At 41.8% G+C, this 25,361-nt stretch overlaps 3 protein-coding genes and 1 non-coding gene across 5 annotated transcripts in view; 1 reads left to right on the forward strand and 3 right to left on the reverse strand.

Annotated features, from left to right (window-relative positions):
* The window catches only part of PPP1R36 (protein phosphatase 1 regulatory subunit 36), a 31,129-nt gene extending 23,323 nt beyond the window's left edge, over positions 1 to 7,806 (reverse strand). For both annotated transcript variants that reach the window (XM_034993273.1, XM_034993272.1), the window contains exons 1-2: positions 7,648 to 7,806; positions 6,761 to 6,825 (exon numbers count right to left, since the gene is read on the reverse strand). In XM_034993273.1, the coding sequence (XP_034849164.1) occupies positions 6,761 to 6,825; positions 7,648 to 7,740 (158 nt within the window). In that variant the 5' untranslated portion in view covers positions 7,741 to 7,806. The remainder of the gene's footprint in view (positions 1 to 6,760; positions 6,826 to 7,647) is intronic.
* Positions 7,807 to 13,187: 5,381 nt separating this feature from the next.
* On the reverse strand, positions 13,188 to 15,921 carry HSPA2 (heat shock protein family A (Hsp70) member 2). Its single transcript, XM_034992410.1, has one exon. It carries the CDS (start codon positions 15,583 to 15,585, stop codon positions 13,675 to 13,677), a length of 1,911 nt encoding a protein of 636 aa, XP_034848301.1. The 5' UTR covers positions 15,586 to 15,921; the 3' UTR covers positions 13,188 to 13,674.
* A 5,837-nt stretch (positions 15,922 to 21,758) lies between these two features.
* On the forward strand, positions 21,759 to 21,827 carry LOC118002767. The gene has a single exon (XR_004677153.1). It is a non-coding gene; the product is annotated as a small nucleolar RNA SNORD2 (small nucleolar RNA).
* A 669-nt stretch (positions 21,828 to 22,496) lies between these two features.
* Positions 22,497 to 25,361, reverse strand: part of ZBTB1 (zinc finger and BTB domain containing 1) — a 28,737-nt gene continuing 25,872 nt past the window's right edge. The window contains exon 3 of the mRNA XM_034993175.1: positions 22,497 to 24,323. Coding sequence (XP_034849066.1) covers positions 24,287 to 24,323 — 37 coding nt within the window. The 3' untranslated portion in view covers positions 22,497 to 24,286. The remainder of the gene's footprint in view (positions 24,324 to 25,361) is intronic.

The following is a 25,361-nucleotide window of genomic DNA, read 5'->3' on the forward strand; positions in this document are numbered from 1 at the left end:
TGAATGGGCCCTAAGGAGAGCAGCAATCTCAGGGGAAAGAGTTAGGGTCATAGCACTGCTACCAAGAGATTCCCCTTCTAACAGGAGCCTGGAAGGGTCTGGTTTATTTTCAGTAAGAAGGGCAGCATAGATACCCAACCACCCCTTCAAACTGTCCCAGTCCTCCTGTCTGTGTCACCTCCCTTCCACCGTACTCAGTGGGAAGGCGCTGCTATCTTTTCTGTGCTCTTGACCCCATTCCCCACTCCTTCTCTTCTGTTGCATTTCTTTTTTTCCCCAAAACAAACTTGAGATTTTCCTACCTTGAAAACAAAACCAACAAAAATCCCCTTCCCTTAGCACTCGATCCCCAAAAGCCTACTATCTCTTTCTTTCTTCACAGATAAAGTCACCAATAAGAGTACTCTATTTTTGCTAGGTTCTTGAAATTTATCTCAGATATTCTCTTCAAACTACTGTTATCTGTTTTCCACCTGCCCGCCCTCCTAAAGCTCCTCCACCGGGCCCCCCCCCCCCGCCCCCCCCAGCAATCCTAACTTGAATCCTTAAATTTAAAGGCTTGTTTTTAGTATTTGCCTCACCTTAAATTCTCTTTAGCATCTGACATTGCTGACATTCCCTACTCCATCCTCTTGCTTTCAAAGGCCTATGGGTCCCAGCGCTTTTTCTCTGACCCTTCTAACTATTCTTTCTCTTTCACTAGCTCCTCTTTCTTTGCCTGTCCACTATTACTGGGAGCCACATGAAAATAAAACTTTAAGACATGTACACTTGATTAAGAGACATATCAAACCAATTACAATGTATGGAAATTATCTGGATCCTGATTGGAAGAAACTTATAAAACACTGCATGATAGCAGACCCCTGAATACAAATTGAATATATGATGATATAAAGAAATTACCATTTATATTGTAACTGCATAAATAGTAAGTTTTTTTTTTAAGACAGTGCTTTATTTTTTTGAGATACATACTGAGATATTTATGGATGAAATGATATGATGTCTGGGATTTGCTTAAAAATAATCAAGGGGTGGGCGCCTGGGTGGCTCAGTTGGTTAAGCGACTGCCTTCGGCTCAGGTCATGATCCTGGAGTCCCTGGATTGAGTCCCATATTGGGCTCCCTGCTCAGCAGGGAGTCTGCTTCTCCCTCTGACCCTTCCCCCTCTCATGTGCTCTCTCTCTCTCTCATTCTCTCTCTCTCAAATAAATAAATAAAATCTTTAAAAAAAAATAATCAAGGGGTGGAGGAGATGGGGTGTGGATGATATGAAGTTGACCTTAATTTGGTGACTGTTGATGCTATGTTGTGAGAATGTTGGGAGTTCATTCATTATATCATCCTTCTACTTTTGTATATGCTGGAAATATTCCAGTATAAAAAGTTCTAAATGTTTACAATTATTTATAAAACTTTAATAATGCTATAAGAAAAAAACTAGCAAAAAATCAGACCTGCAAGCAAGGGTTTTAGATATTGGAATTTTCAGTCACCGGATATAAAATAAATGGAACCAGTATGTTGAAGACAAATACAAATAAGGTGGTAACCCTTAACATTGGTGCACTGTTGGTCTTTGGGGGTAGAACAACGGTGGAATCTTCACTTTCAACTTTGTACATTTATGTACTTGTTTTCAGTACATATGTACAACTTTGCCATAACAAAAAAGATAATAATACAGTGGCTAACTGAACATATTAAAAAAAAAAAAGATAACGGAAATGCAGAATGTAGTAAGTTAAAAGTACACATATAGAAGATTTAGAAGGCTATATAATAAGATGTTAATACGTTAACTCTTACTTTGCTGGGTGGCACTGCAAAGTTCTTTTTTTGTTTTTGCTTACTGGTATTTTCTGATTGTTTAAATAATATGACTTTTAGGGGCCCCTGGGTGGCTCAGTCTGTTAAGCGTCTGCCTTCGGCTCAGGTCATGACCCCAGGGTCCTGCTCAGTGGGCAGGCTGCTTCTCCCTCTGCCTGCTCTGCCTGCTGCTCTCCCCTGCTTGTACTCTTTCTCTCTCTGACAAATAAATAAAATCTTTTTAAAAATTAAAATAAAAAAAAAATGACTTTAAAATTTTTTTTTCATAATTTTTAAAAGTACGTATTTCCTAGGGTTCTGGCCTCTGTCATTTCACTCCATACTCTCATTCTGCTCAGGCCTCTCTCAGGAGGGCCAAAATCCTGCCTACTGACCTGCGAGTCTCACGGGCAGCTACCTCAAATTCTGCACATCTACAAAAGCAACTTGTAACCTTTCACCCCCTCCACAAACTTACTGGCCCTCCCTCCCTCCCTCCTTATCTCAAGGGGCAATATCATCGTCCACACAGTGACTGGGACATTCGTGCTTCCTGCCCTCTCTCGCAGCCAGTCTCACCAACTACTCCCTCCTTCAGCAGGGCCAGAGTTACCTCCCAGTACCTCTACTGCGGGTCTTTGACTCTGTTCTCCTGCCAGTCTTCATCCAGGTCCTAGTCCCCTTCCCCCTTGGATCGCTGCCTGATTGTGTCTCCCTAGTTCTTTTGTTTTTTTTGTTTGTTTGTTTGTTTTTAGATCATTAAAAAAATTTGAGAGAGCCAGCGTGCAGAGAGAGAGAGGAAGAGGGAGATGCAGACTGCCTGCTGAGCAGGGAGCCCCATCCCCCCAGGACCCTGAGATCATGACCTGAGCCACCCAGGCGCCCCTAGTTCTAACCGTCCCCTCCATGCTACTGTGGGAGGGGCTTTCTAGAGCATAGATGCAATCCCATCCTATACATGCTCAGTCAAGGTTGATGGAGCATACTAAAGAGAACCAGGTCTGAGTGCAGTGACTGAACAGGCCTTCCCTCTGCCTCCACTGCTCCCACCCCTACCACCAACTCCTCTTAGCCTCCCCTGCCTCTGCCCTGTACCATCACCAGTAACTGGGGTGACATAAGTCTCTGAAACACAGTTTCAGGAAAAAAAAAGAGCATGTTCCGGCTCATGAGTCCTCTCACATTTTAATTTGTGATGGGATATGCTTAGACTCTAAAAGCGAATCAGTATCTGCACTTCCATCAAATCCAAACACTAACTCTGGCCTAAAACATACAAAGGTCTGCTTTCCTCTTCCTTAGGATTGTCCTTAGCAGCTGGAGTCCCAAGGGAATCCTGATACGCTGAGATCTGCCATGCTGAGTTGCTGAAACAGAGCAGCTCCACCACAAAACAGCGGTCACCCATCTACTCCTCATGGCATTCTTTTCCCTCTCTCTCCTAACTGCTCCCATTTTGTGTACTCCACAGTCTGGACTTCGTGTGTTGTTTTGGTTTGGTTTGGTTTTTTGCTTTTTAAAACTGTGGTATAGGGGCGCCTGGGTGGTTCAACTGTTAGGCATCTGCCTTCAGCTCAGGTCATGATCCCAGGGTCCTGGGATCGAGCCCCACATCCGGCTCCCTGCTCGGCGGGAAGCCTCCTTCTCCCTCTCCCACTCCCCCTGCTTGTGTTCCCTCTCTCGCTGTGTCTCTGTCAATAAATAAATAAAACCTTAAAAAAAATTGTGGTATAATTTAACATGTAGTAAAGTACATAAATCTTAAGTGGACAGCTTGATGAATTTTTTACTATGTATATACCCATGTAACCACCACCCAGATCGATATATAGTCCACTTCCAGCACCTTGGAAGGTTCTCTTATACATTTCCCCACCCCCTGTCAGTTGATAATGTCCCAAAGGTAACCACTATTCTGACCTCTATCATCACAGTTCTTTTTTTGCCTGTTATTTTAAACTTTTATACAAATGGAATTATAGATTTACATTTTTGTGTCTGGCCTTTCAACATTATGTCATATAATCTACCTTTTAAATCATGCCATCACACATATATTCTCCAAAATTAGTGGAAATCAATCAAGCCATTTTTAAAGAATAATTTGGTAATAAACCAAAAGAAACTAGTTTATGAATATGAATATTTTATGAGTAAGAAAGTCAGTGTGAAATTGATAATCTGTGAATTTATTAGTAGGTGCATACAGGAAACAGTGACACTTGGGTGGGTTACCATTAAATTAGCACTGAAAATTAGTTTGAAATATACTGCAAATTAATTTCATTTACAAAGGTCAGTAAGTAAAAAGTATGGTCCAACTTTCACCATAGGAAGAGAGGATTGAGAGGCACCTGGGTGGCTCAGTTGGTTAAGCATCCAACTCTTCATTTCAGCTCAGGTCATGAGATCAGCGTTGTGAGATCGAGCCCTGCTCGGCTCTGTGCTGGACATGGAGCCTGCTTGAGATTCTCTCCCTCTCTGCCCACCCCCACACATGCCTGCTTTCTTTCTCTCTCTCTCAAAGAGAGAGAGAGAGAGAGAGAGGATTGAGATGGCCTTTAAATATACATGAAGACTGAAAAATGAAAATGTTGGCACTTAAAATTTATATCCATATTTTCTGGTATTTTAACATGCATTTAACTTGTACTTTGACTCCTGTGTTTATCTTGGCTGTCTAATCCCAAAGCTCTTTCTTTCTCACTGTCGATCTCACACTCACTGAGTGTGATATTTCAGGAGCTACACGACAGAATTTTCTGCGACACATCTACAAACAAAAAACTGAAATCAATCACCACTTTGGAAATGACAAACAACTCAGAAATATTGAAACAAATATTCTATGAAATGTAAACTTTTGATTTTGACTCTAAAATAATGCTTAGCCTTTAAACTGTTGGACATCAAATATCATTATATTTATAATGTAACTATAAAGTACATTTGCTTAGCCTTTCCTGATCTCCAGGCCCATTTATCCAACGGCCTAAGAGACCATTGTGAATATGTCACAGTAACCTCAAGCACATCACCGGTTTTGTCTGTTATTCTGTATATAAGTGAAGGGCAGTCCCAGCTACGCAATCACCCAAGCCCGACACTGGGAATCAGCGTGAGCCTCTCTTCTCCCTCTCCCTTCACATCTTATCAATTCTACCCAAAATCCTGTCAGTTCCAACTCTGAAGTATTTCACAGTCCTGCACCCTTCTCTGTTCCTCCTACTACAAGACTTCAAGCCGACTCACGGTTCTGTACCCCTACAGCCATCTGTGTTCCTCCCACAACTAGCTTTTTAACTGGTCCCCTGCCTCTGGCCTTCCTCTACTTGAATCTAGTTGGTTTACTGAAATATTCAATAAACACCTGGTGAGGGTGTACTCTGTGAAGTTCTGTAGACATATCCTAGGGACACAAACATGAGTAAGACAGCTCCTGCCACTGAGGGGCTTACAGTCTAAAGGAGGGAGACAGTGTACATGGTGGGAAGGGCTTTGGCAACAGACAAACCCTGGTTCAAAATGTCAGTTTTGCTACTTACTGACTGTATGACTTTGGGTCAGTTGCTTTATCTCCCTGAGCCTTGTTTCTTCATCTATAAAATGGGCGCCTGGGTGGCTCAGATGGTTAAGTGTCTGCCTTCGGCTCAGGTCATGATCCCAGGGTCCTGGGCTCGAGTCCTGCATCGGGCTCCCTGCTCAGCAGAGAGCCTGCTTCTCCCTCTCCCTCTGCCTCTCCCCCTGCTCATTCTCTCTCTCTCTCTGTATCTCTGTGTCTCAAATGAATAAATCAAAAAAAAAAAATCTTAAAAAAAAATAAATAAAAGAAAATGGAGGTATTAATTCTCACTTTCCATGGCTGTTTAAGAATCAGAAAACATGAAAATGTCTGGCACATAATAGGTACACAGCAGATAGCGCCTAGTACTGTTTGTTTAGTTATGCACTTTTTATTAATTTTTTTGAGATTTTATTTATTTATTTGAGAGAGACAGAGATAGCAACAGAGAGCACAAGCGGGGAGGAGAGGGAGAAGCAGGCTCTCTGAGGAGCAGGGGGCCCGATGCAGGGCTCGATGCGGCGCTTGATCCCAGGACCCTGGGATCATGACCTGAGCCTCAAAACAGGGAAACGTGCTCTAACACCAACCCCTCTCAACCAACTGAGCCACCCAGGTGACCCAAGTTATGCACTTTTAATAGAGTCAGTATTTTCTCAATGGAGATTAAAATCGTTTTTTTCTAATTTAGTAATTTTACCCTGGAGAACTGTCTATTATGCAGCAAGTATAATACGGTCTCATTAATGTAAAACTGTATTTCTGTAACTCAAAGAGGCAATTTTATAAAGTAGTTAAGAATATGGACTCTGGGGGCACCTGGGTGGCTCCAGCCGTTAAGCATTTGCCTTCGACTCATGTCATGATCCCAGGGTCAGGGTCCTGGGATCAAGCCCCGCATTCGGCTCCCTGCTCAGCACAGAGTCTGCTTCTCCCTCTCCTTCTGCCCCTTCCCGCTGCTCCGTGCTCTCTCTCAAATAAAGTCTTAAAAAAAATATATGGACTCTGAGCCAAAAAGACCTAGATTTCAATCATCTTAGTCACCTGTGAGCTGTGTTATTTGGCTAAGTCACTTAGTTTTCTTTAAATTGCTTAACCCTTTGAGTTTAGTTTCTTCATCTGTAAGTGGATGAACACGCAGCTTTTTCAAAGGGCTGGCAAACTGATTAGCACAGTGTCTGCTACATAGGAAGCAGCTGATAAATGTTATCAGAAAGTGGTATCTGGAAGGCCGCTCACCAAAATGGTTTTCTCTAGATGGTGGGATTTCAGCAGATATTTATTTTGCTCGCTATACTCTTGTATGTCGCTTGATTTTTTTTTTTTTTTTACCCCAAGCTCATGTAATTTTTATAAAAGCTAAAATAAAGTTTTAATAAAATTTACCTTCTGAATTCAAGAGTTCTGGTTTCATCTTTCCAGTACCACATCCCCAATCGCAGTCCCAACTGCTGTAAAATGAAATGATTGCAGCAAATATTAAAAATTCAATTTACAATACACATCTCACAATGAACTTTTAACAATTGCCACTTGTTGCTCTTTATTCAGTAAAGATGTAGAATCTTCAAATGTTGTGTTGTGGGGTTTTGTTTTGTTTTGTTTTAATTGAAGCCAGGATTTTATCATTTTTGTGTTCAGGTGTAGTTTCAGTAGAAAAGAAGGAAGAGAGGGAGGAAGAGGGGGAGGAAGAAAAGGAAGGGAAGGAAGGACATTTCACTTAGTCTGCACTACTATCCCGAGGCTCATCAGAGCAATTTACGAATTGGGACTCAGACCACAGTAAACTGACGCCCAGGGGAGCCTCGGCGGAGGAGGGGAGATAAGACATTCAAAACAGGGAGCGTGCTCTAACACCGACCCCGCCCTTCGGGGGAAGGAGGCAAAGGACAAGCATGCCGTTTCAGTAGTGGTAGCTACCAAGCCACAGCCTTTCCTTCCCGGGGATCGCGCCCGGAGCAGGACGGCTTTCTGCGCAGGAGGGCTATTTATTTTGCAACCAACCAAATCAGAGATGCTGAGGAGGAACTTTCATAAACATCTAAATATCTGGGTAGGAAGCCAGAATTCAATTCTGACCTTTGGCCGAGTACACCTCTCTCGTCTTGGTTCCGTAGGCAAATAGGGCCACGTCTCTCGGAGAGCCGCTCGCCCGGGGCCGAGGGCAGGGCCGCGGCAGGGGGAGCCGCCCCGGGAGCCGCGGGGTCGGAGAGGCGGCGGCAGGGCAGGCCTGCTGCGGCCTCGGGGGTGGGGGCGACCAAGGCTGCACTTACCTCCGGCAGGGAGGCGGCCTGCCCGTCCCACCGCCTTCTCCGGGAATAAAACTCCGGTACCGGATGCCTGTTCCCTCGCAGCCCGCCAAACATGGTCGCCCAGGCAGCGGCCCGCCAGCGCGGGCACCCGCGGCCCGAGAGCCGCCGCGGGGGGCGGGGGGGCGGGGGGGCGGAGACCCTGCTTCCGCCGCGGGCTGGCGAACGGCGGCGCTGCCCAGCCCGGGCGTGGCACGCCTCGGCCGGTTCCCGTTCCCGCGGGGCTCCGTCCACTTTCTGGCTACCTCTGGTGGCTTACAGGCGTACGCAGAGTAAAGCTGCCCGGGGGTTAGTTCTGTACCAGTCGATTCTTCATGGCCTTCCAACCGTGAAGTAAACCACTTAGCTGTTTTTTGTTCTTAATTGGAGTAACAAGATTCAATTCCATAGGGAAGATCCCTTTGTCCCAAAATTTAATAGCACTAAATTAATTTCAAATCCAGGTCGGGATTAGGTCGATGGGGGCGGCGGGGTTGGTGGAGGTTTAGGGGAGGATGCGTGGAAATAAGGTTTTTGTAACTTGGTTCTGCTGCATAAGTAGATGTGCTACCCAGGGCAAGACAACTCTGATCCTCCTGAAGATACCGAAGTCAGGGGTTATGAGGTTTTTAAAGGAGTAATGTGTGTAAAGCACCACCCTACTCAAAATTAGTGTTGCTTAAAGCAAAGAAACTTGTTTTGTGTGAGTATTCAATAGTATTTTTACATTCATGCTTTTCACTTTTTAAATCCTGTCTTCGAATTCCTTCTTGCAACTGACTTTTGTTGATATTTTTCCTTCCAACACTGATGTCAGCAATGCTAGATAACAATTGAGAATGCCTAATATATTCTGCCTGTTTTATCCCCACAGTTTAATTAGGTTAAGAGATGCTCAGTAGATAGTAACTATTTATATTCCCATCAATTTTAAACATATGACAATTGGCATCCCACTGCTTCCCCTTACTGCCCCGCCCCCACCCCCACCCCCAGTCTCACTACTGGGTAACACATAATTAGTATAAAACTAATCAGCTGGATTCATGTTCCACTCAGTCCACTGCTGTTCAGATAATATGGAAACCCACCTATACACTGGCAGTGGGGCTTTGAGGCCGTGGCCTCAGGACTGGCTCATTATGAGATTACTCACTTGAAATAGGAGTTAAGAATATTTCAGTCACCAAGAGTTTTTCACCTAACAATGTATATAACTTGGGGTGGGGAGGACAGGGAGAAATTATGAGCTAACGCTCCACAAAGGCCTGAGAAAGACCAAGGACTCCAGATAGAATCCGTTCACCTCACCACCAATGTCAGGAAGACCACACTTCAGTCAACTTCTTCAGTTTATCCCAGTGAGTGAAGAAATGCTAATAGAAAACCAAAGATCTTTTATACTTCACCATAGTTTAACTTCAGGCTGTCTAATGTACAAAACTAAGGTAAAAAATAAGAGGTGAGACCTGAAAACAATGATCTACATAAAAGTTACATGACAAGTTATTTCACCTGTGCTAGAGGGACATAATATTTATAGGAGAACTTGGATAACTCTGAAGGGGCCATCTTATACTTCTGTATTACCAGACCCTAACAAAAAAGGGAATAAAAGATTGTTTTTATGGCTCTAAATCATTATTTATTTAAAAAGTGACCAATACTGTTGGGGCACCTGGGTGGCTCAGTCAGTTGGGCGTCTGCCTCCAGCTCGGGTCATGATCCAGGGTCCTGGGATCGAGTCCACATCAGGCTCCCTGCTCAGCAGGGAGTCTGCTTCTCCCTCTCCCTCTCCCTCTCCCTGCCGCGCCCCCTGCTTGTGCCCTCTCTGTCAAGTAAATACATTAAAAAAAAAAAAAATCTTTAAAAAAGTGAACTATTCATTTCTTAGGTTAGATTTTTTTTTACCAGTTAGATTTTTTTAGTGATATCAGAATCTCATAATCTAAAATGGAAATATAATTTTCCCTTTAAAAAACAATTCATGATGTTATAAAGTAGGGATAAAGGTACTATATCTAAATATTTAACAACTTCAAGTGTCCTGTGTGAGATTTTTTTTTTTTTGCCTAAGTAAGAGAAACTTCTTAAGTTCATATAACTAAGAGCATATTAACAAAACTAAGTTGCTGGTCTCAGATTTTAGGCCCAAGACATTAACTGAATATAATGTATGCTTATACGATGAAAAAGTCATAACAGATTTTCAAAGTATTATAATTCTACCTTTAAAAACTAACATGTAAGAAAATGGCAATGCCAGTATTTGAATTATCAACTCCATTCATCCATCTACTCTCCATCTAACTTATACTGAAAGAGGAAAGACCCTATGGCTTCTTGATTTGTTCTAAGGTAAAGACATTTCAACACTAAGTATCACCCTATTAAATTTCAGGACTGCATATACCCTTAAGTATTCCAAGAGCTATCTCTAAAGATCTATAATTTTTAAGGAATGTATCAATTTTTCTGTATCTAATTGTAATGCTTAAGGATAATCCTTCAAAACTCATTTCTATTTAGACATTATACAGAAGCAATTAAATATGCCTGTTGTTCCTTAACATATATATTGCCTTAGCAATTGTCTTGTGATGTATGGATTTGAGATTCTTTAAAACTTCAATTCCAGTGTTCAAAAGCAAGAGGAACATGCCTCACAGCACAACTTCTATAAACTACATTCAATGCACAGGATAAAGAAATTCTCGTTAAGTCTCCTTGACATATTGTACAGATGACACATTAAATAACCTTTGTTTATGCTAAGTTTAAAGATGTGAACAGCATTAATATCTCCTCATGAACAAATGTTAAATGAATTACCACTATACACATTAAACTAATACCATAAAAAATTTAGAGTAAGCTTGTTTTGAAATTTCATGCATCTCAAATACTATGAAAAACTTTGTTAGGTCTTATTTTGACAGGTGTTTAGGATTTATTGCCTCAAAACAGGGACAACTATATTAGACATTCAGGTAAGTATTTAAGTGCCCATTCTGAGAAGTGTTCTTTTTAATCCCTTAGCATTCTATATGTATTGCATTAGCTTTAGTCCAGACCACTAGTCCCTAGTGTAACACTACTTTCAAGTTCAAGTGATGCTAATTATTCCTTAAACTGTAATTTACCCTCATCCTAATATCAAGTACTTTTTCCATTGTCATTTGACTATGTCTGATCTAACATCTGCTAAGGAGTTCCTAGGAGTTATCCGATTACCAGTTTCAACTGACCCTGGAAACACTGAATGGCTACTTTGGTGGCATTATCTTCACAATATTCAGATCTAGATAAATTTGAGAAGACAAAATTAAATTAAAAACACTCAAGAAGGCTAGGAGTTTTACAAATTACTTTTCAGAATAACAGAAAATGAAGTATCTACATAAATTGATATTCGTGTTATAGCAAGTTACCCAAGACCAGGCCATAGGATAGTCAAAGAGACTACCACTGGTCATTTTTCTGATACTTTAGAAACTAATCTCTTCTAAACAAAGGTCTAAAATGAATCATACTAATACCAAATTGCACTTGCAGAAAGATTCCATTACATTTTGAAGTTAGAGCAAGGGATAAACGCTTTCAACAAATAAAGGACTAATAAAAGGTTACTAGAATGAGCATTGTCATGGTAAAAATTCATGTTAGACATCACTTTAAAGCTAGTATTCACCAGATTCTGTTAATACTAAGGTAGTTTGTCAAGTATTTATGTGATGCTATCTGTAGTTAATTAAACACCCTTAATGCCTCCTTGCTGAAAATTTTCCACCAAAGTGGCACAAGCACTGAAAAAAGTTATCATCAGCTTTTCAGAGTGTAAAAAGCAGTTACCTTAAAACTTTAAGTTTTGAAACAATTTCAAAACTGCCATTTTATCTCACTCCCACCCACCCAAATGACTCTGCTTAAAAAATTAAAAACTTATGTATGTAAGAGTCAGCTCTTGTGTGAGAGGGTCATTACAAAGCTCAATATTTTTAGGCTAATTTGTTCTCTAGTTTTTGTATTATTTCAAAAATTAATCTCTCTGCATGATACAGAAGGGTCCACTACTAAAAATATAGCATCTATAATGCACTGTTATCTTATGAACATGAAGTAAAGCTACATTGAAAAGAGATATTGAAATGTCTGTCTGTGGTAAAAACAGGCTAACTGCCATTTTCCAATCAGCTTTACTCAATTTCTCCTAAGTTCCCCTTAAAGAGAATAAATCAGAACAAAGTAGAGATGTCATTCCACTAAAAAATACAAATATGAACCCCCTTCTCCTAAGGGTGTGGATTTTAAAGCTTAAGCCCAGGACAGTGGATCCCAAAGGGTTGCAATATTCTTTTTTTTTTTTTTAATTTTATTATGTTATGTTAGTCACCATACAATACCTCATTGGTTTTTGATGTGGTGATCCACGATCCATTGTTTTCGTATAACACCCAGTGCTCCATGCAGTACGTGCCCTCCTTAATACCCATCACCAGTCTAACCCATCCCCCCACCCCCCTCCCCTCTAAAACCCTGTTTGTTTCTCAGAGTCCATAGTCTCTCATGGTTCAGGGTTGCAATATTCTTATCTGTAACAATTTCAAATCAGATACACAGGAAAATGGACAAGTTGTATATTACAAAATACAGGACTATCTTGCAGTTTTGTCTTTTAGAAAAGGAAACTGGTGCGCCTGTCTGGCGCAGTTGGTTAAGTGGCTGACCCTTGGTTTCAGTTCATGTCTGATCTCAGGGTGATGAGATCGAATCCCACAACGGGCTCTGCTTAGCACAGTCTTCTTGGGTTTGCCTCGCCTCTCCATTTGCCCCTCCCCCCTAAAATAAATCACTTTTAAAACAAATATTAAAAAAGTAAAAAGAAAAAAAAGAAAATCTATTCTAGTGATTTAAGGCAAGTATTGCAAAAGCATGATTCTCAAATCAGAAAAAAAATTATCTCCATCTCCCAAGTAATTGTTAACTGTTGAAAACCTATCCTTAATGGAATTTGGATAAGCTCAGAAGTTAAGATGTTTCACTAGAAAATTAAAGTTAAAACAAGTTTGACTAAACTGGACTCTTAATATTAAGTGGCTTTAAAGTTTGCCCTGCTGGCTCTTGTTTCAGGCACCCGCATGCCCCAAAAAGCAATTTGTTTCATACTGTGTCAGGCTATTATCAGAGGACAACTCCCGCCCCAGTTTAGAGAAAGAATCATTTTATACTTAACCCCAGAATATAGCTTGCATCTTGCTGAAATATTCAGGTGGATTTTCACTTGAACACTTAAACCAAGCGTTAGGAGTTTGGGTACTCTGGCAAACCTGTCTGGTTTATTGAAAGGAGGGGGCAAGTTTACCCAGATCTTCTCCCTTGAAAAGTTGTTGGCAATTCAAAGCAGGAATCTCATCTGAGAATTAGACAAGACTGAGTTAGGTACATTTCACCTCATACTAATATCTTAAAGACCAACATGGGTAAAACTATGAGAAGGGAAAATTGAAAACTCCCAAGACCGTGACTTTGAGATCAATTTCAGCTTTACTTTAAATTTATGCATCTGTTTGCAAAAAAAGTGCCTGTCCTTAACATTACTGCAATGTTCATTTTAGTCTTAAAGTAGTACATAAAAATAAACAATTCAAGCTTCTATATATTTTATTGTCACCAAGCTTCCACAGAACTTGTGTGCAAACTTCAGGTTTCCCATCTCAAACAAACCTCCATGCACAAACTAAGCTACTCAAAAATACTCAATTCAGCAAACACCCAAAACGCATTAAAGAGAAACCTCAAATAATGGTTTTAAAAATCAAACTTCAGAACTAACCTTTTATAATTGAACTAAGTTGTTGCATGTTGCACCCTTCCTTTCCTATGCATACACCCAGGGAAAGACTTCCAACAACAGATCTCATACTTGGCACAAAGGCATTTCAAAGAAACACAAACAAAAGAAAAAGAGAGAGAGAGAAAGGAAAAGAGGTTTACGCTGACTCGAGTGCAAGCTTAGTCCACTTCCTCGATGGTCGGTCCCCCCGAGGCTCCAGAACTGCCGCCGCCGCCAGGGCCGCCTTGGTAAAGTTTGCTGATGATGGGGTTGCACACTCTTTCGAGCTCTTTCTGCTTGTGTTCATACTCATCTTTCTCTGCCATTTGGTTTCGGTCGAGCCAGTTGATCACCTCCTGACACTTGTCGAGGATCTTGCTTTTGTCCTGCTCGCTAATCTTGCCCCTCAGTTTCTCGTCTTCCACCGTCTGCTTGATGTTGTAGGTATAGGACTCCACCGCGTTTTTGGCGGCGACGCGGTCGCGATTGGCCTCATCTTCCGACTTGTACCGCTCTGCCTCCTGCACCATCCGGTCAATGTCGTCCTTGCTCAGACGACCCTTGTCGTTGGTAATGGTGATTTTGTTTTCTTTACCGGTGCTCTTGTCGGCGGCGGTGACGTTGAGGATGCCATTGGCGTCGATGTCGAAGGTGACCTCGATCTGGGGGACCCCGCGGGGCGCCGGGGGAATCCCGGTCAGGTCGAACTTGCCCAGCAGGTTATTGTCCTTGGTCATGGCCCGTTCGCCCTCGTACACCTGCACCAGCACGCTGCTCTGGTTGTCTGAGTAGGTGGTGAAGGTCTGCGTCTGCTTGGTAGGGATCGTGGTATTCCTCTTGATGAGTGGGGTCATGACGCCGCCAGCCGTCTCAATGCCCAGCGACAACGGGGTCACGTCGAGCAGCAGCAGATCCTGCACGTTCTCTGACTTGTCCCCGATGAGGATGGCCGCCTGCACCGCGGCTCCGTAGGCCACCGCCTCGTCGGGGTTGATGCTCTTGTTCAGCTCCTTGCCATTGAAGAAATCCTGCAACAGCTTCTGGATCTTGGGGATGCGGGTGGAGCCGCCCACCAGCACGATCTCCTGGATCTGGCCCTTGTCCAGCTTGGCGTCACGCAGCGCCTTCTCCACCGGCTCCAGGGTTCCGCGGAATAGGTCAGCGTTGAGCTCCTCGAAGCGGGCGCGGGTGATGGACGTGTAGAAGTCTACGCCCTCGTACAGCGAGTCGATCTCGATGCTCGCCTGCGTAGACGAGCTCAAGGTGCGCTTGGCTCGTTCGCAGGCGGTGCGCAGTCGCCGCACTGCGCGCTTGTTGGGCCCAATGTCCTTCTTGTGCTTGCGCTTGAACTCCTCCGCCAAGTGGCTCACCATGCGGTTGTCGAAGTCCTCGCCGCCCAGGTGGGTGTCCCCGGCCGTGGACTTCACCTCAAAGATGCCGTCCTCGATGGTCAGGATGGACACGTCGAAGGTGCCGCCGCCCAGGTCAAAGATGAGCACATTCTTCTCGCCGCCGGCGCAGCCCTTCTTGTCCAGGCCGTAGGCAATGGCCGCCGCGGTGGGTTCGTTGATGATGCGCAGCACGTTGAGGCCCGTGATGGTGCCCGCGTCCTTGGTGGCCTGGCGCTGTGAGTCATTGAAATAGGCCGGGACCGTGATGACCGCGCTCTGCACCTTGCCCCCCAGGTAGGCTTCGGCGATCTCCTTCATCTTAGTGAGGACCATGGAGGAGATCTCCTCTGGGAAGAAGGTCTTGATCTCTCCCTTGTACTCCACCTGCACCTTGGGCTTCCCTCCCTCGCTCACCACCCGGAACGGCCAGTGTTTCATGTCCGACTGCACTGTGGCGTCCTCGAACTTCCGTCCGATCAGCCTCTTGGCATCGAAGATGGTGTTGGTGGGGTTCATGGCCACCTGGTTCTTGGCGGCGTCGCCGATGAGGCGCTCGGTGTCGGTGAAGGCCACGTAGCTGGGGGTGGTGCGGTTGCCCTGGTCGTTGGCGATTATCTCCACCTTGCCATGTTGGAAGACCCCCACGCACGAGTAGGTGGTGCCCAGGTCGATGCCGATAGCCGGGCCGCGGGCAGACATCCTGACTTAAAGATAAGGCAAGCGACGTTAGGCCTTGGGACCTAGGACCGAAAATCTGCGGCGTCAACTAACGGTCGCCTCGTACCAGACACCGCGAGCGCAAACAAGAGCTCCCGCTCCCCCTGCGCGGCTCCCGGCTCTTATAGCCGCCTCCCTGCCGCCTTCTGGAAACTCCCGGAGCCAATCCGCTCCCAGGACCGCCCGCCACAGGCTTGCCTGGGTCGGAGTGACCCGCCCGTAGCCCAACAGATTTCTAGTTGGGTGAGGGGCGGGACCCCGGCCCGTGCTCAGACGCGCGGGGCGGACGTTATGCAAATGAGGGTCCCCCCAAGTCTCCCCGGCTGCCTCCGACCGCCCAACCTCGCGCTCCTCTTGCAGCTCAGCGGCGTTAGGCTCGCGCCCCTCCCGCCAGGTGTAAACGCTTTAGCAGGATCTTTGCTTCTCATAAGGCGGGATTCGGCAACGTCTCCTGGATTGGCAGGACACGCAACCAATGAGCAGCGCGGACTCCCAAGTGGGTGGGGAAGGGAAGGCTGGGGCGTGGTGCAGGGAGGAGACGCGGGAGGGGAGCTCGGAGAGGGGAACCACCTGAGCGGTTCGCTCAGTTCCTAAGACCTTAAATGCAGTTCAAAGCCAAGTGTCCCAACTAACCTAGCACGCAGGGGCGGGCCGGTTCCTTCAGAGTTGGCTGCGCCGAGGAAATAGGGCCAGAGCCGCTTTTTTTCTTCCGTCCGCACCCTTCAAACGGAAGGGACTGGGAGTTGGCGTGGCCTGGGCGTGAGGGCGGCTCCCCGCCCCCCCCACCGCGGGCGGGGACAAAAAAGAAGTGACTTTGAAGTTCCTAGGACGGGACGTCGGCCTCCTGGAATTTTACTTCGCGTGCTTTGCAGCGTCTCTGTGGGTGTGAGCGCTCGATAAAAACCGCCTGGTGGGGTGGGGACCACAGGAGCCCGGGGGAGCGCCCAGAGAGGCCGGCGGTTTTTCTGCGCCGCGCGGACGGCCTGCAAAACTGTGGCGACCGGGAAGCGACTGCGAGTCGTCGTCCCAGGGTTTAAACTTTCTCCACCTCGCTCTCCATTTTCCCTGCTTGTCATGCCATTTTAAGCTTCCCGATTTCGTCTCCCTGTTCTCCACTGCTTTCCTTATTTTCCGTTTCAAGTGCTTTATTCCCCGTTTTGAGTTCTTCACGGGAAAATCTAGAAATTAATCAAAACCTGCTCGTTGAAGCACCGTGAAATAACCCAGGCTCACGCCCGGCCCGATTCTCTCATCCCCAGCATGCGCTCACGCGCTCGTGTTTATGACCGAGTCATGTTTTATGACTAAGCTCAAGTGAAGAGATTGTTTTCTTTAACTATGCTGAAGTTACGTTAAAGACAGAAACCCTCAGAGTAGGTAGATGAAAAGGAGCGTAACTCATCCTAGTATGTTTAAGAAGACGATGAGAATAGGTCTGGAAGTCCTGTCTGGCACCAGCTGAGAGGAGGTCGAAGCAAACCCCTATATTTGGACTCCTGCAGGAAGACGACAACAAAATTGCTGTGACAAAAACAGCGATAACACTTCACATTATGGGGGAAAGCTGGAGACATTCACTCAACGAGCTTTTAACAGGTACCTATTATGTGAGCGTAAAAAATGGTCAGTTTTTATGAGGTTAAGACTCTAATAAAAAGATAAAGGTGATTTGAAATGGGTGCCTGGGTGGCTCAGTCGCTAAGTGTCTGCCTTTGGCTCAGGTCATGATCCCAGGGTCCTGGGATCGAGCCCTGCATCGGGCTCCCTGCTCAGCGGGGAGCCTGCTTCTCCCTCTCCCACTCCCCCTGCTTGTGTTCCCTCTCTCACTGTGTCTCTCTCTGTCAAATAAATAAATAAAATCTTTAAAAAAAAAAAAAAAAGATAAAGGTAATTTGAGAGAAGTGCTGTGGGGACACAAAGAAGGGGAACATCCAGACAGGGGTGAAGGCTTCCTGGGAGCGAGGGCACACGTGAGCCAGGCGCTGAAGTGTCCAGGGAAGAGGGGAGGAAAGGCATTCTTTCTGCGGACTGTAGCGTGAGCAAGGGTAAGAACAGTGTGTGCTGAGGCAAATACCAGTTCTGTACAGATTAGTGTCTCAACGAGGAGAGGGACACTTCAGGTGGACAGGATACGACTGAGAGCTTTAGGGGTCATGATTTTTTCCTGAGGCTATGGGAGGGGGGAACCATCTTGTGAAGGAGGCTAATAATTAATAATGTAAGGCCCATGTCAGACTTGTGTGAGACAGTGCTGGAGAAAAGTTTTTGTCTAAGAAACACACAAGCTGTGTCCAAGAAGTAATGTTGAAAGAATCCTGTAAAATCAATGAATAATTTAAGTTTCTTTTATCTAGTTGTGTCTGTCATTTCTAATTCTTAAAAACACATTTGCTATTAATTTGTTAATCTCATTGGTTAAATAGTATTGGCTTTAACCACGATTCCCATCTCTTTTTCTATGAAAGAAGCTAAAGATGGGGCACTGAGTAGCTCAGTCGGTAAAGCGCCTGCCCTCGGCTCAGGTCATGGTCCTGGGTCCTGGGTCCTGGCTCCCGGCTCATTGGGAAGCCTGCTTCTCCCTCTCCCTTTCCCTCTGCCCCTCCCCCCCCCCATGCTCTCCCTCTCTCTCAAATAAATAAATAAAATCTTTATTTTTTTAAGATTTTATTTATTTATTTGACAGAGAGCGCGAGAGAGCACAAGCAGGAGGAGCAGTAAAGGGAGAGGGAGAAGCAGGCTCCCGCCCAGAGCAGGGAGCCCAATGCTGGGGCTCCTTCCCAGGAGCCTGGGATCATGACCCAAACCGAAGGCAGACACTTAACCATCTGAGCCACTCAGGAGCCTGGGGGGGGTGGGGGGGAGGACTTAAAAAAAAAAGAAGTTAAAAAAATTTGGACTAGGAAACCTTTTAAAGAAAATATGAGGGAAACAAAGATAAAACCAAGAAGTTCCTATTAAAGTTGTCTTAAATTGTGAGTACAGATCTCTTGATTTTATTCTTGGAAATTTTTGCTTTTTATATAGTTAAAAAAGGAAAAGGGATTAGCAGGCTGGAGAGCAATACAAATTCTTTGTAGAACTGATGATACAGTGTAATTTAGAGACAGGGTCTCAGCTACAACTGTGAAAGCAGAAAAACAGTGAGAAACAAACTCATCAGATCTCCTGTATTCAGACAGCCCTCATGCATTACTTCAAGCAAAGCAAGATTGCATAAAAGCAAACATGCTAGTTCTTACAAACACTAAAATTACAGCTTCAGGGCGCCTGGGTGGCTCAGTTGGTTAAGCGACTGCCTTCGGCTCAGGTCATGATCCTGGAGTCCCTGGATCGAGTCCCGCATCGGGCTCCCTGCTCAGCGGGGAGTCTGCTTCTCCCTCTGGCCCCCCCCCTCTCGTGTGCTCTCTCTCTCTCTCTCAAATAAATAAATAAAAAATCTTTAAAAAAATAAAAAATTACAGCTTCAGAAGGGAGAGGTTTGTGTAATAACTATGTACTAAATGCATAGTTATTACAAATAAATCTTGCAGTCTAACCACCACATTCATCTTTAACATTGCTTTCTGAAATCACAATAGCAATTTTATCTGCATTTTCATTATATATATTTCATTATATATATTTCATTACATATATATCTGCTCTTTTTACCTAGTAAATTGATGTTTCATACTTTATTTAAAAGTAAACTCTACCCCCGACATGGGGCTTGAACTCAGGATCATGAGATCAAGAGTCACATGCTGTATCTACTGAACCAGCCAGGTGCCCCTATATGTTTTATACTTTAAATGGCATCTTAGTTTTTCCCAAAAAGACAGTGTTTGCATTTTAATTTTATATGAAATAAACATCTGCAGCCCTAGAACACTGTCATATACTGACCATTCTTGGAATTTTTATATTGTTTCTTATTTATATTTTTTAAAAATTTGTTCTTTTTGATGATTGTGACTCGTAATTCATTTAAAACATAGCCCATTAAAAATGATCAAATTAGTGAATTTATGATCAAATAATATTCATCAATGCCAGCAATGGTGTAGCAAAATAGGTAAATGCTACTGGTGGGAATATAAATTAGTACAGTCTTTCTGGAGGGCAATGTGATGATACTTTTTCTTTACCTTAAATATGATTATACCCTCCACTTACTGTTACTCTTTGCGGGATTCATCCTAAGGAAATAATAGAACATACAGGTATATTATTTATAATAACAACAATAATAAAAGGGAAATGGCTTAAATATCTGGCAATAAGAAAATGATAACATAAAGTATAATACATTCCTATGATGAATTATTATGTAGCCATAACATTGTGTACACGAATTTTTAATGACATAGGAAAAGTTCCTGGTATAATTAAGTGGGAAAATAAGATATAAGACTTTTGTATCTTATTTTATATGTAGGATAATCTTCCATATATTAAAAGTGGATCCAAAAACTGGGTCAAAATTGATTATCTCTAGATGGTAGGATTATCAGTAATTTTTCTAAATTTTCTTGTACTTTTACAATGATTTTTAACGCTTGACTATTAACATACAATTGAAACAAAGTTTGCTAATCTAATATTTACATAGAAATTACTACTGACTTTCAACAAGGGAAATCTCTTTGGCAGATTATAAATAGTAGGGTGTTTCAAAATATTTTTAAAATCCAAAGACTAGGGGTGCCTGGGTGGCTCAGTCATTAAGCATCTGCCTTCGGCTCAGGTCATGATCCCAGGGTCCTGGGATCAAGCCCCGCATCGGGCTCCCTGCTCGGCGGGAAGCCTGCTTCTCCCTCTCCCACTCCCCCTGCTTGTGTTCCCTCTCTCGCTGTCTCTCTCTGTCAAATAAATAAATAAAATCTTAAAAAAAAAAAAAATCCAAAGACTAAAGTTCTACGCAGTCTGGAAGAAACAAGAGCTTTAACATATGTCAAACCCTCTAATCCCCAGCACCCAGAAAAGTACCTGAAACACAGTAGTGATTAATAAGCTCAATGTTTATTAAAAGTGGTCTGAAGCACATTATTTAACCAAACAACTGGAACTAATAATTTCATTTTTTTCCTGTATAAGGTGAAAATTCTCTGCCTATCTCTTATATTTCTGTATTAAATAATACTTCAGAGACTAAAAGTTGAAACAAACTCACATCTGAAAATACTTGTACTAGAGATACAAAGATGAGTAAGATGAGGTCTAAAAGTATGTGCCTGGGTAATCAGGCCTACCCTAAAGAGACTAAGAATAAGTTTTTCCAGAATTACCAGGGAAAAAATTTATGGATTTTCTGGAATCAATCCTCTCAATTCCTACCTGGACACATTCTTTATAAAGGATGTGGATTAAAAACAAAACAACAGGGGTGCCTGGGTGGCTCAGATGGTTAAGCGTCTGCCTTCGGCTCAGGTCATGATCCCAGGGTTCTGGGATTGAGCCCCACATCGGGCTCCTGGCTCAGCGAGGAGCCTGCCTCTCCCTCTCCCTCTGCCTCTCTCCCTGCTCATGCTTTCTCTCTCTCTCTCTCTATCTCTGTGTCTCAAATGAATAAATAAAATCTTTAAAAAACAACAACAACAACAGAAAAGGTTGTGGATTGTTTTGAGGAAGTAATGTTGGCCTGAAGAGAAGTAAGTAGCAGCCTATAATTTGAGGGCCTATGAGCAAACTGGATTTGAAGTAGTTATTTAAGATCTCTATAAATACTGCCATCTTATATTTGTTCCAAAATATTTCTCCAGTCACCTGTCACTATAGGAAAAATTTCACCATTGTTTCTTTTAGTCTTGAAAAACTCAGTCTTTAAAAGTTACAGTGAAACTGTAACTTAGCAATATAATCTAATAATGTAGAATGAGTTTCTGTTAAATATTTATTCTTGGTGTTAATGTATAATACCGTTATTTCTCAGCTTTCAAATTTAGTGAAAATTTGAAATTTTCAAATTTTCAAACAGTGGCCTTGCAGTGGGACACTTCCTGGTATGGAAGGCTAAGGCCTGAACCTAGAAGAGAGGCTTTTCCAGAAGAGAAGTGAATCTGTGAAAATAACACTAATGGTGCCTACTTCAGTTCTGTACAGCATTAACTTCGAGGATAGACTCTTATGGAATAGTCTGACCCAATATTGTTGTAATTGTTAATACTTACTAAATTCTGTGCAATTATCTCAATCATCTTTGGGGACTGGACTGAAATGAAGAGAATACTCTTTGCTGATCACTTTGGAGGGGGGCAACTTATTAAACTCTTAACCTGAAAATAAACAAAATGAATTATATTGAGAAGGAAGTTATTTCTCTGAGTAAATTGTTATTTTGAAAATTAACCCTCTGAAATACTATGTCAGTGGATTTTTTATAAATAATTATTTCTTTTCATATTATGAGGAAACCTAATTAATTTGTTGCCATCTATGTTTGCCATGAGAGAGTACTTTTTCAATCATTCCATATAGAAGAAACCAGGATTTAGCAATAGGAATTTTAGTTAATTTGTTTTGTGCACGTAAAAAAAAAAATTTTTTTTCTTATTTTTAAGTAGGCTCCATACCACAGTGTGGAGCCCAACATGGGACTTGAACTCAAAACCCTGAAATCAAAACCTGAGCTGAGATCAAGAGTGGAATGCTTAACTAGCTGAGCCACCCAGGTACCCCTGTTTTGTATACTTCTTAAGCTGCTCAGGAACACCAAAATTAGCTGTATCAGATATTTTATTGTTTTTGTATTAGAGAATGGAAGGAGTTGATATTAACTTTTCAGACAAATAATTTTATAAAAGAGCCAGGTTGAAAAAAATACAGTATAAATAAAAGTAATATAGAGACAGTTTGACTTCTGAACATAGAGGAGGAAATTTTATTAGGTAAAAGCAATGCATTGAAAAAATGTAACAAATTTCCCATATAACTCAGTAACTCCATTTTATACTGATATACAGAAAATAATCACATTATAGAATGCATTTATATCACGTATAATTATTGTAATTCATTACATTTGTAGTTTAGTACAGTCAAAATTCAATTCATATTCCTTTTCTGAATCTACTTCTACCAGTCAGTCAAAAATTATTTGTTGAATCTCTGCTATATTGATCTGGTACCTTTAATTATCAGTAATCTTTTATCTTGTCTGTTTCCTACTTGTTAGAAGTCTGCCGTTTTATATGGTTCCCAAGAGATTAGCTATAGTTTTTTATTTTGTTTTTGTTTTTTATAATCTAACACTTTTCTAAACTTACTTCTCTTGAAGCAGTTGAACTCATATGAATTTGAAGTCTTTAGTGGATTTCTCTTCTCCCTTCAGGCCCCTATACCCACTATCACATTCTAACTAACTTTATCTAATTTTTTGTTAGTCTGATTAGTAGAATGAATATTTAAGTTATCATCCCACTTTATAGCTAGAGATTTTAAATGACTTTACGTCTGCATATACTATTATGTATACTCTAAGTTAGATTTCTTTGTGTAACTCCTTATTAAAACATTTGAAGAAATAGATATAAAAACAAAATAAGCATTTCTGAAAATATATAACATGATACTGCATAAGAAACAAAATAATAATAATAATGAATTGGATAGACAGTTAACCAAAAGTAAAACTACAAGTATATTCACAATAAGGAAATAATATGGCTATAAGAGTCATATGGTTAAGAAATGTGTTTATGAGCATATATTTATAAAACAAATTATTTGAAGCCAGGTTAAAATCTCATCAAACATTTCATTTCCTAGGGAAAGGTTTTTAAAAACACAGAAATCATTGTTTCACTCAATACTCAGTTGAGTTTTATCTTGAAATTTGAAAGCTGAGAAATAACGGTATTATACATTAACACCAAGAATAAATATTTAACAGAAACTCATTCTACATTATTAGATTATATTGCTAAGTTCAGAAGAAAATAATGTGTCTTAAGATACATTCTTTTTGTTGTCTGTGATTTATGAAAATCTACCACTATTGAAGTAATAACCACTTCTGTTTTTCCTTCAAGTTAAGTCTTAAAAGGGAACTTCATTAATATTAATAATCAAGTTTGTGACTGATATATACAGTGAAAAAGAGGAAGGGCAAATGTTACATTACAATGAGTAATAACTACATTATCTTGTTAAAATATTGGTCTCACATTTTTTTTCTCTGTACCCACATCTTTTTATTTATACTCTAAACTACAGATTTTGGGGTATAATTTTTTTAATTGTCTAACTACATTTCATAATATATAAACTGTGATTCAGATTATTTTAAGTTTAGGATTATATGTGTTACACAGATATGTTATTATCTTTTTATAATATATTTATAGTAGCCTAGTAAGCCCTTTTATTTTAGAAGGGACCATGGAAGATAATTAGCATATAGAGTTTCATCTTAGTGTAGCTTTAACCACTGATGTCATATGAATATTTTAGTTACTTTTCTTGAGCAGATTTTCCACAAATACTAGGAGAGTCACTATGAATCAATTTTGTCACAGCAAAGTGATTCCAAAGTGATCTTTACTGAGTTTTCTTGGATCCTTGAAACTGGAACTTTTGGGATTGATGAGGTTTGTCAGGAAGACAGAAAAGATGGTGTCACTTCAGATCTGATATTCCTGGGTCTGGACTTAAAGATTATCTGTTGAAGATTGATTCTTCCCCATGTCCTCTCCAAATTCAGATCTCACTTCTCCAGAGGTTTAGAAGGCCCTATTTCACCACTGCCACACAGAAAAAGACAAAACTCTCAAGAAAAATAGTATTACAAGTTGACTGCTTTACAAGATACAACATAATTCTTAGGTCAGAATTTCATGGCTTTTGGCACCAGGCCAGCACAGCATTACTACAACAAAGAATGGGAATGAAAGCATAGTTCCTGGGACTTAAATTTATTTAATTTCTTCCTTAATGTAACTCATCGTACCCTTCAAATACAAGGTGTTCCTATTACTAATATAATTCTTCAGCTTTAAGGGCACTTTCTGTTTTCTTGCATGATTTAAGCTAGAATGGGTAGGACACATGCCATATGAAAAGATAGGAGGTCAGCCAGGTAGAGGAAAGTAGGGAGGAAGGAAGCAGTTAGGAAGTGTCTTCCTTCAAATCAAATAGTTTTACATACAATGTACTTTAACTTTTTTTTTAAGTTTACTTATGTAAATAATCTCTACACCCAAGGTGGGGCTTGAACTCATGAGCCCGAGATCAAGCACCACATGCTCTACCAACTGAATCAGCCAGGTGCCCCTCAATGTACTTCAACTTGTTAATGGTAAATCTCTGGTTGAAAGATAGATCCAACAAATTTAAAAGTTCATGTTCTTTTTACTGAGTGCCTTCACCCATCGAGCTAACATTGTTTTCTTCAAATATTAAATGTTGTACACTCTGCAAATGAAAATGAAGTACACACATACACACACCGAGGAGTTTTCCTTCCAGTTCCTAAGTTCATAACTCTCCTAAACTGCCCCAGTGATTCTGGGTAGAATTACATTTTTTGCAACAACGCATTGCCCTAGTTTTTTTTTTTAACAAAGTGATTGTGTTTTAAAATATTTTGTCCCACATCAGGGAATGCATAAGTATTTGAAAGAAAAGATGACTTTCATAATCTGGACAGAATTATATTTCTGTCATCTAAAAATGAGCTCGGCTGATTCTGACTGGTATAAGCAATTGGTTTAAGTATCCTAAAAACAACATAGTAACTTTCAAAATAAAGCTTAATTGGGGGCTTCATAGGCTGTCTACCT

This window comes from Mirounga leonina, unplaced genomic scaffold (assembly GCF_011800145.1).
Source record: "Mirounga leonina isolate KUSES-001 unplaced genomic scaffold, KU_Mleo_1.0 Mir_82, whole genome shotgun sequence".
NCBI classification, from domain to species: domain Eukaryota; kingdom Metazoa; phylum Chordata; class Mammalia; order Carnivora; family Phocidae; genus Mirounga; species Mirounga leonina.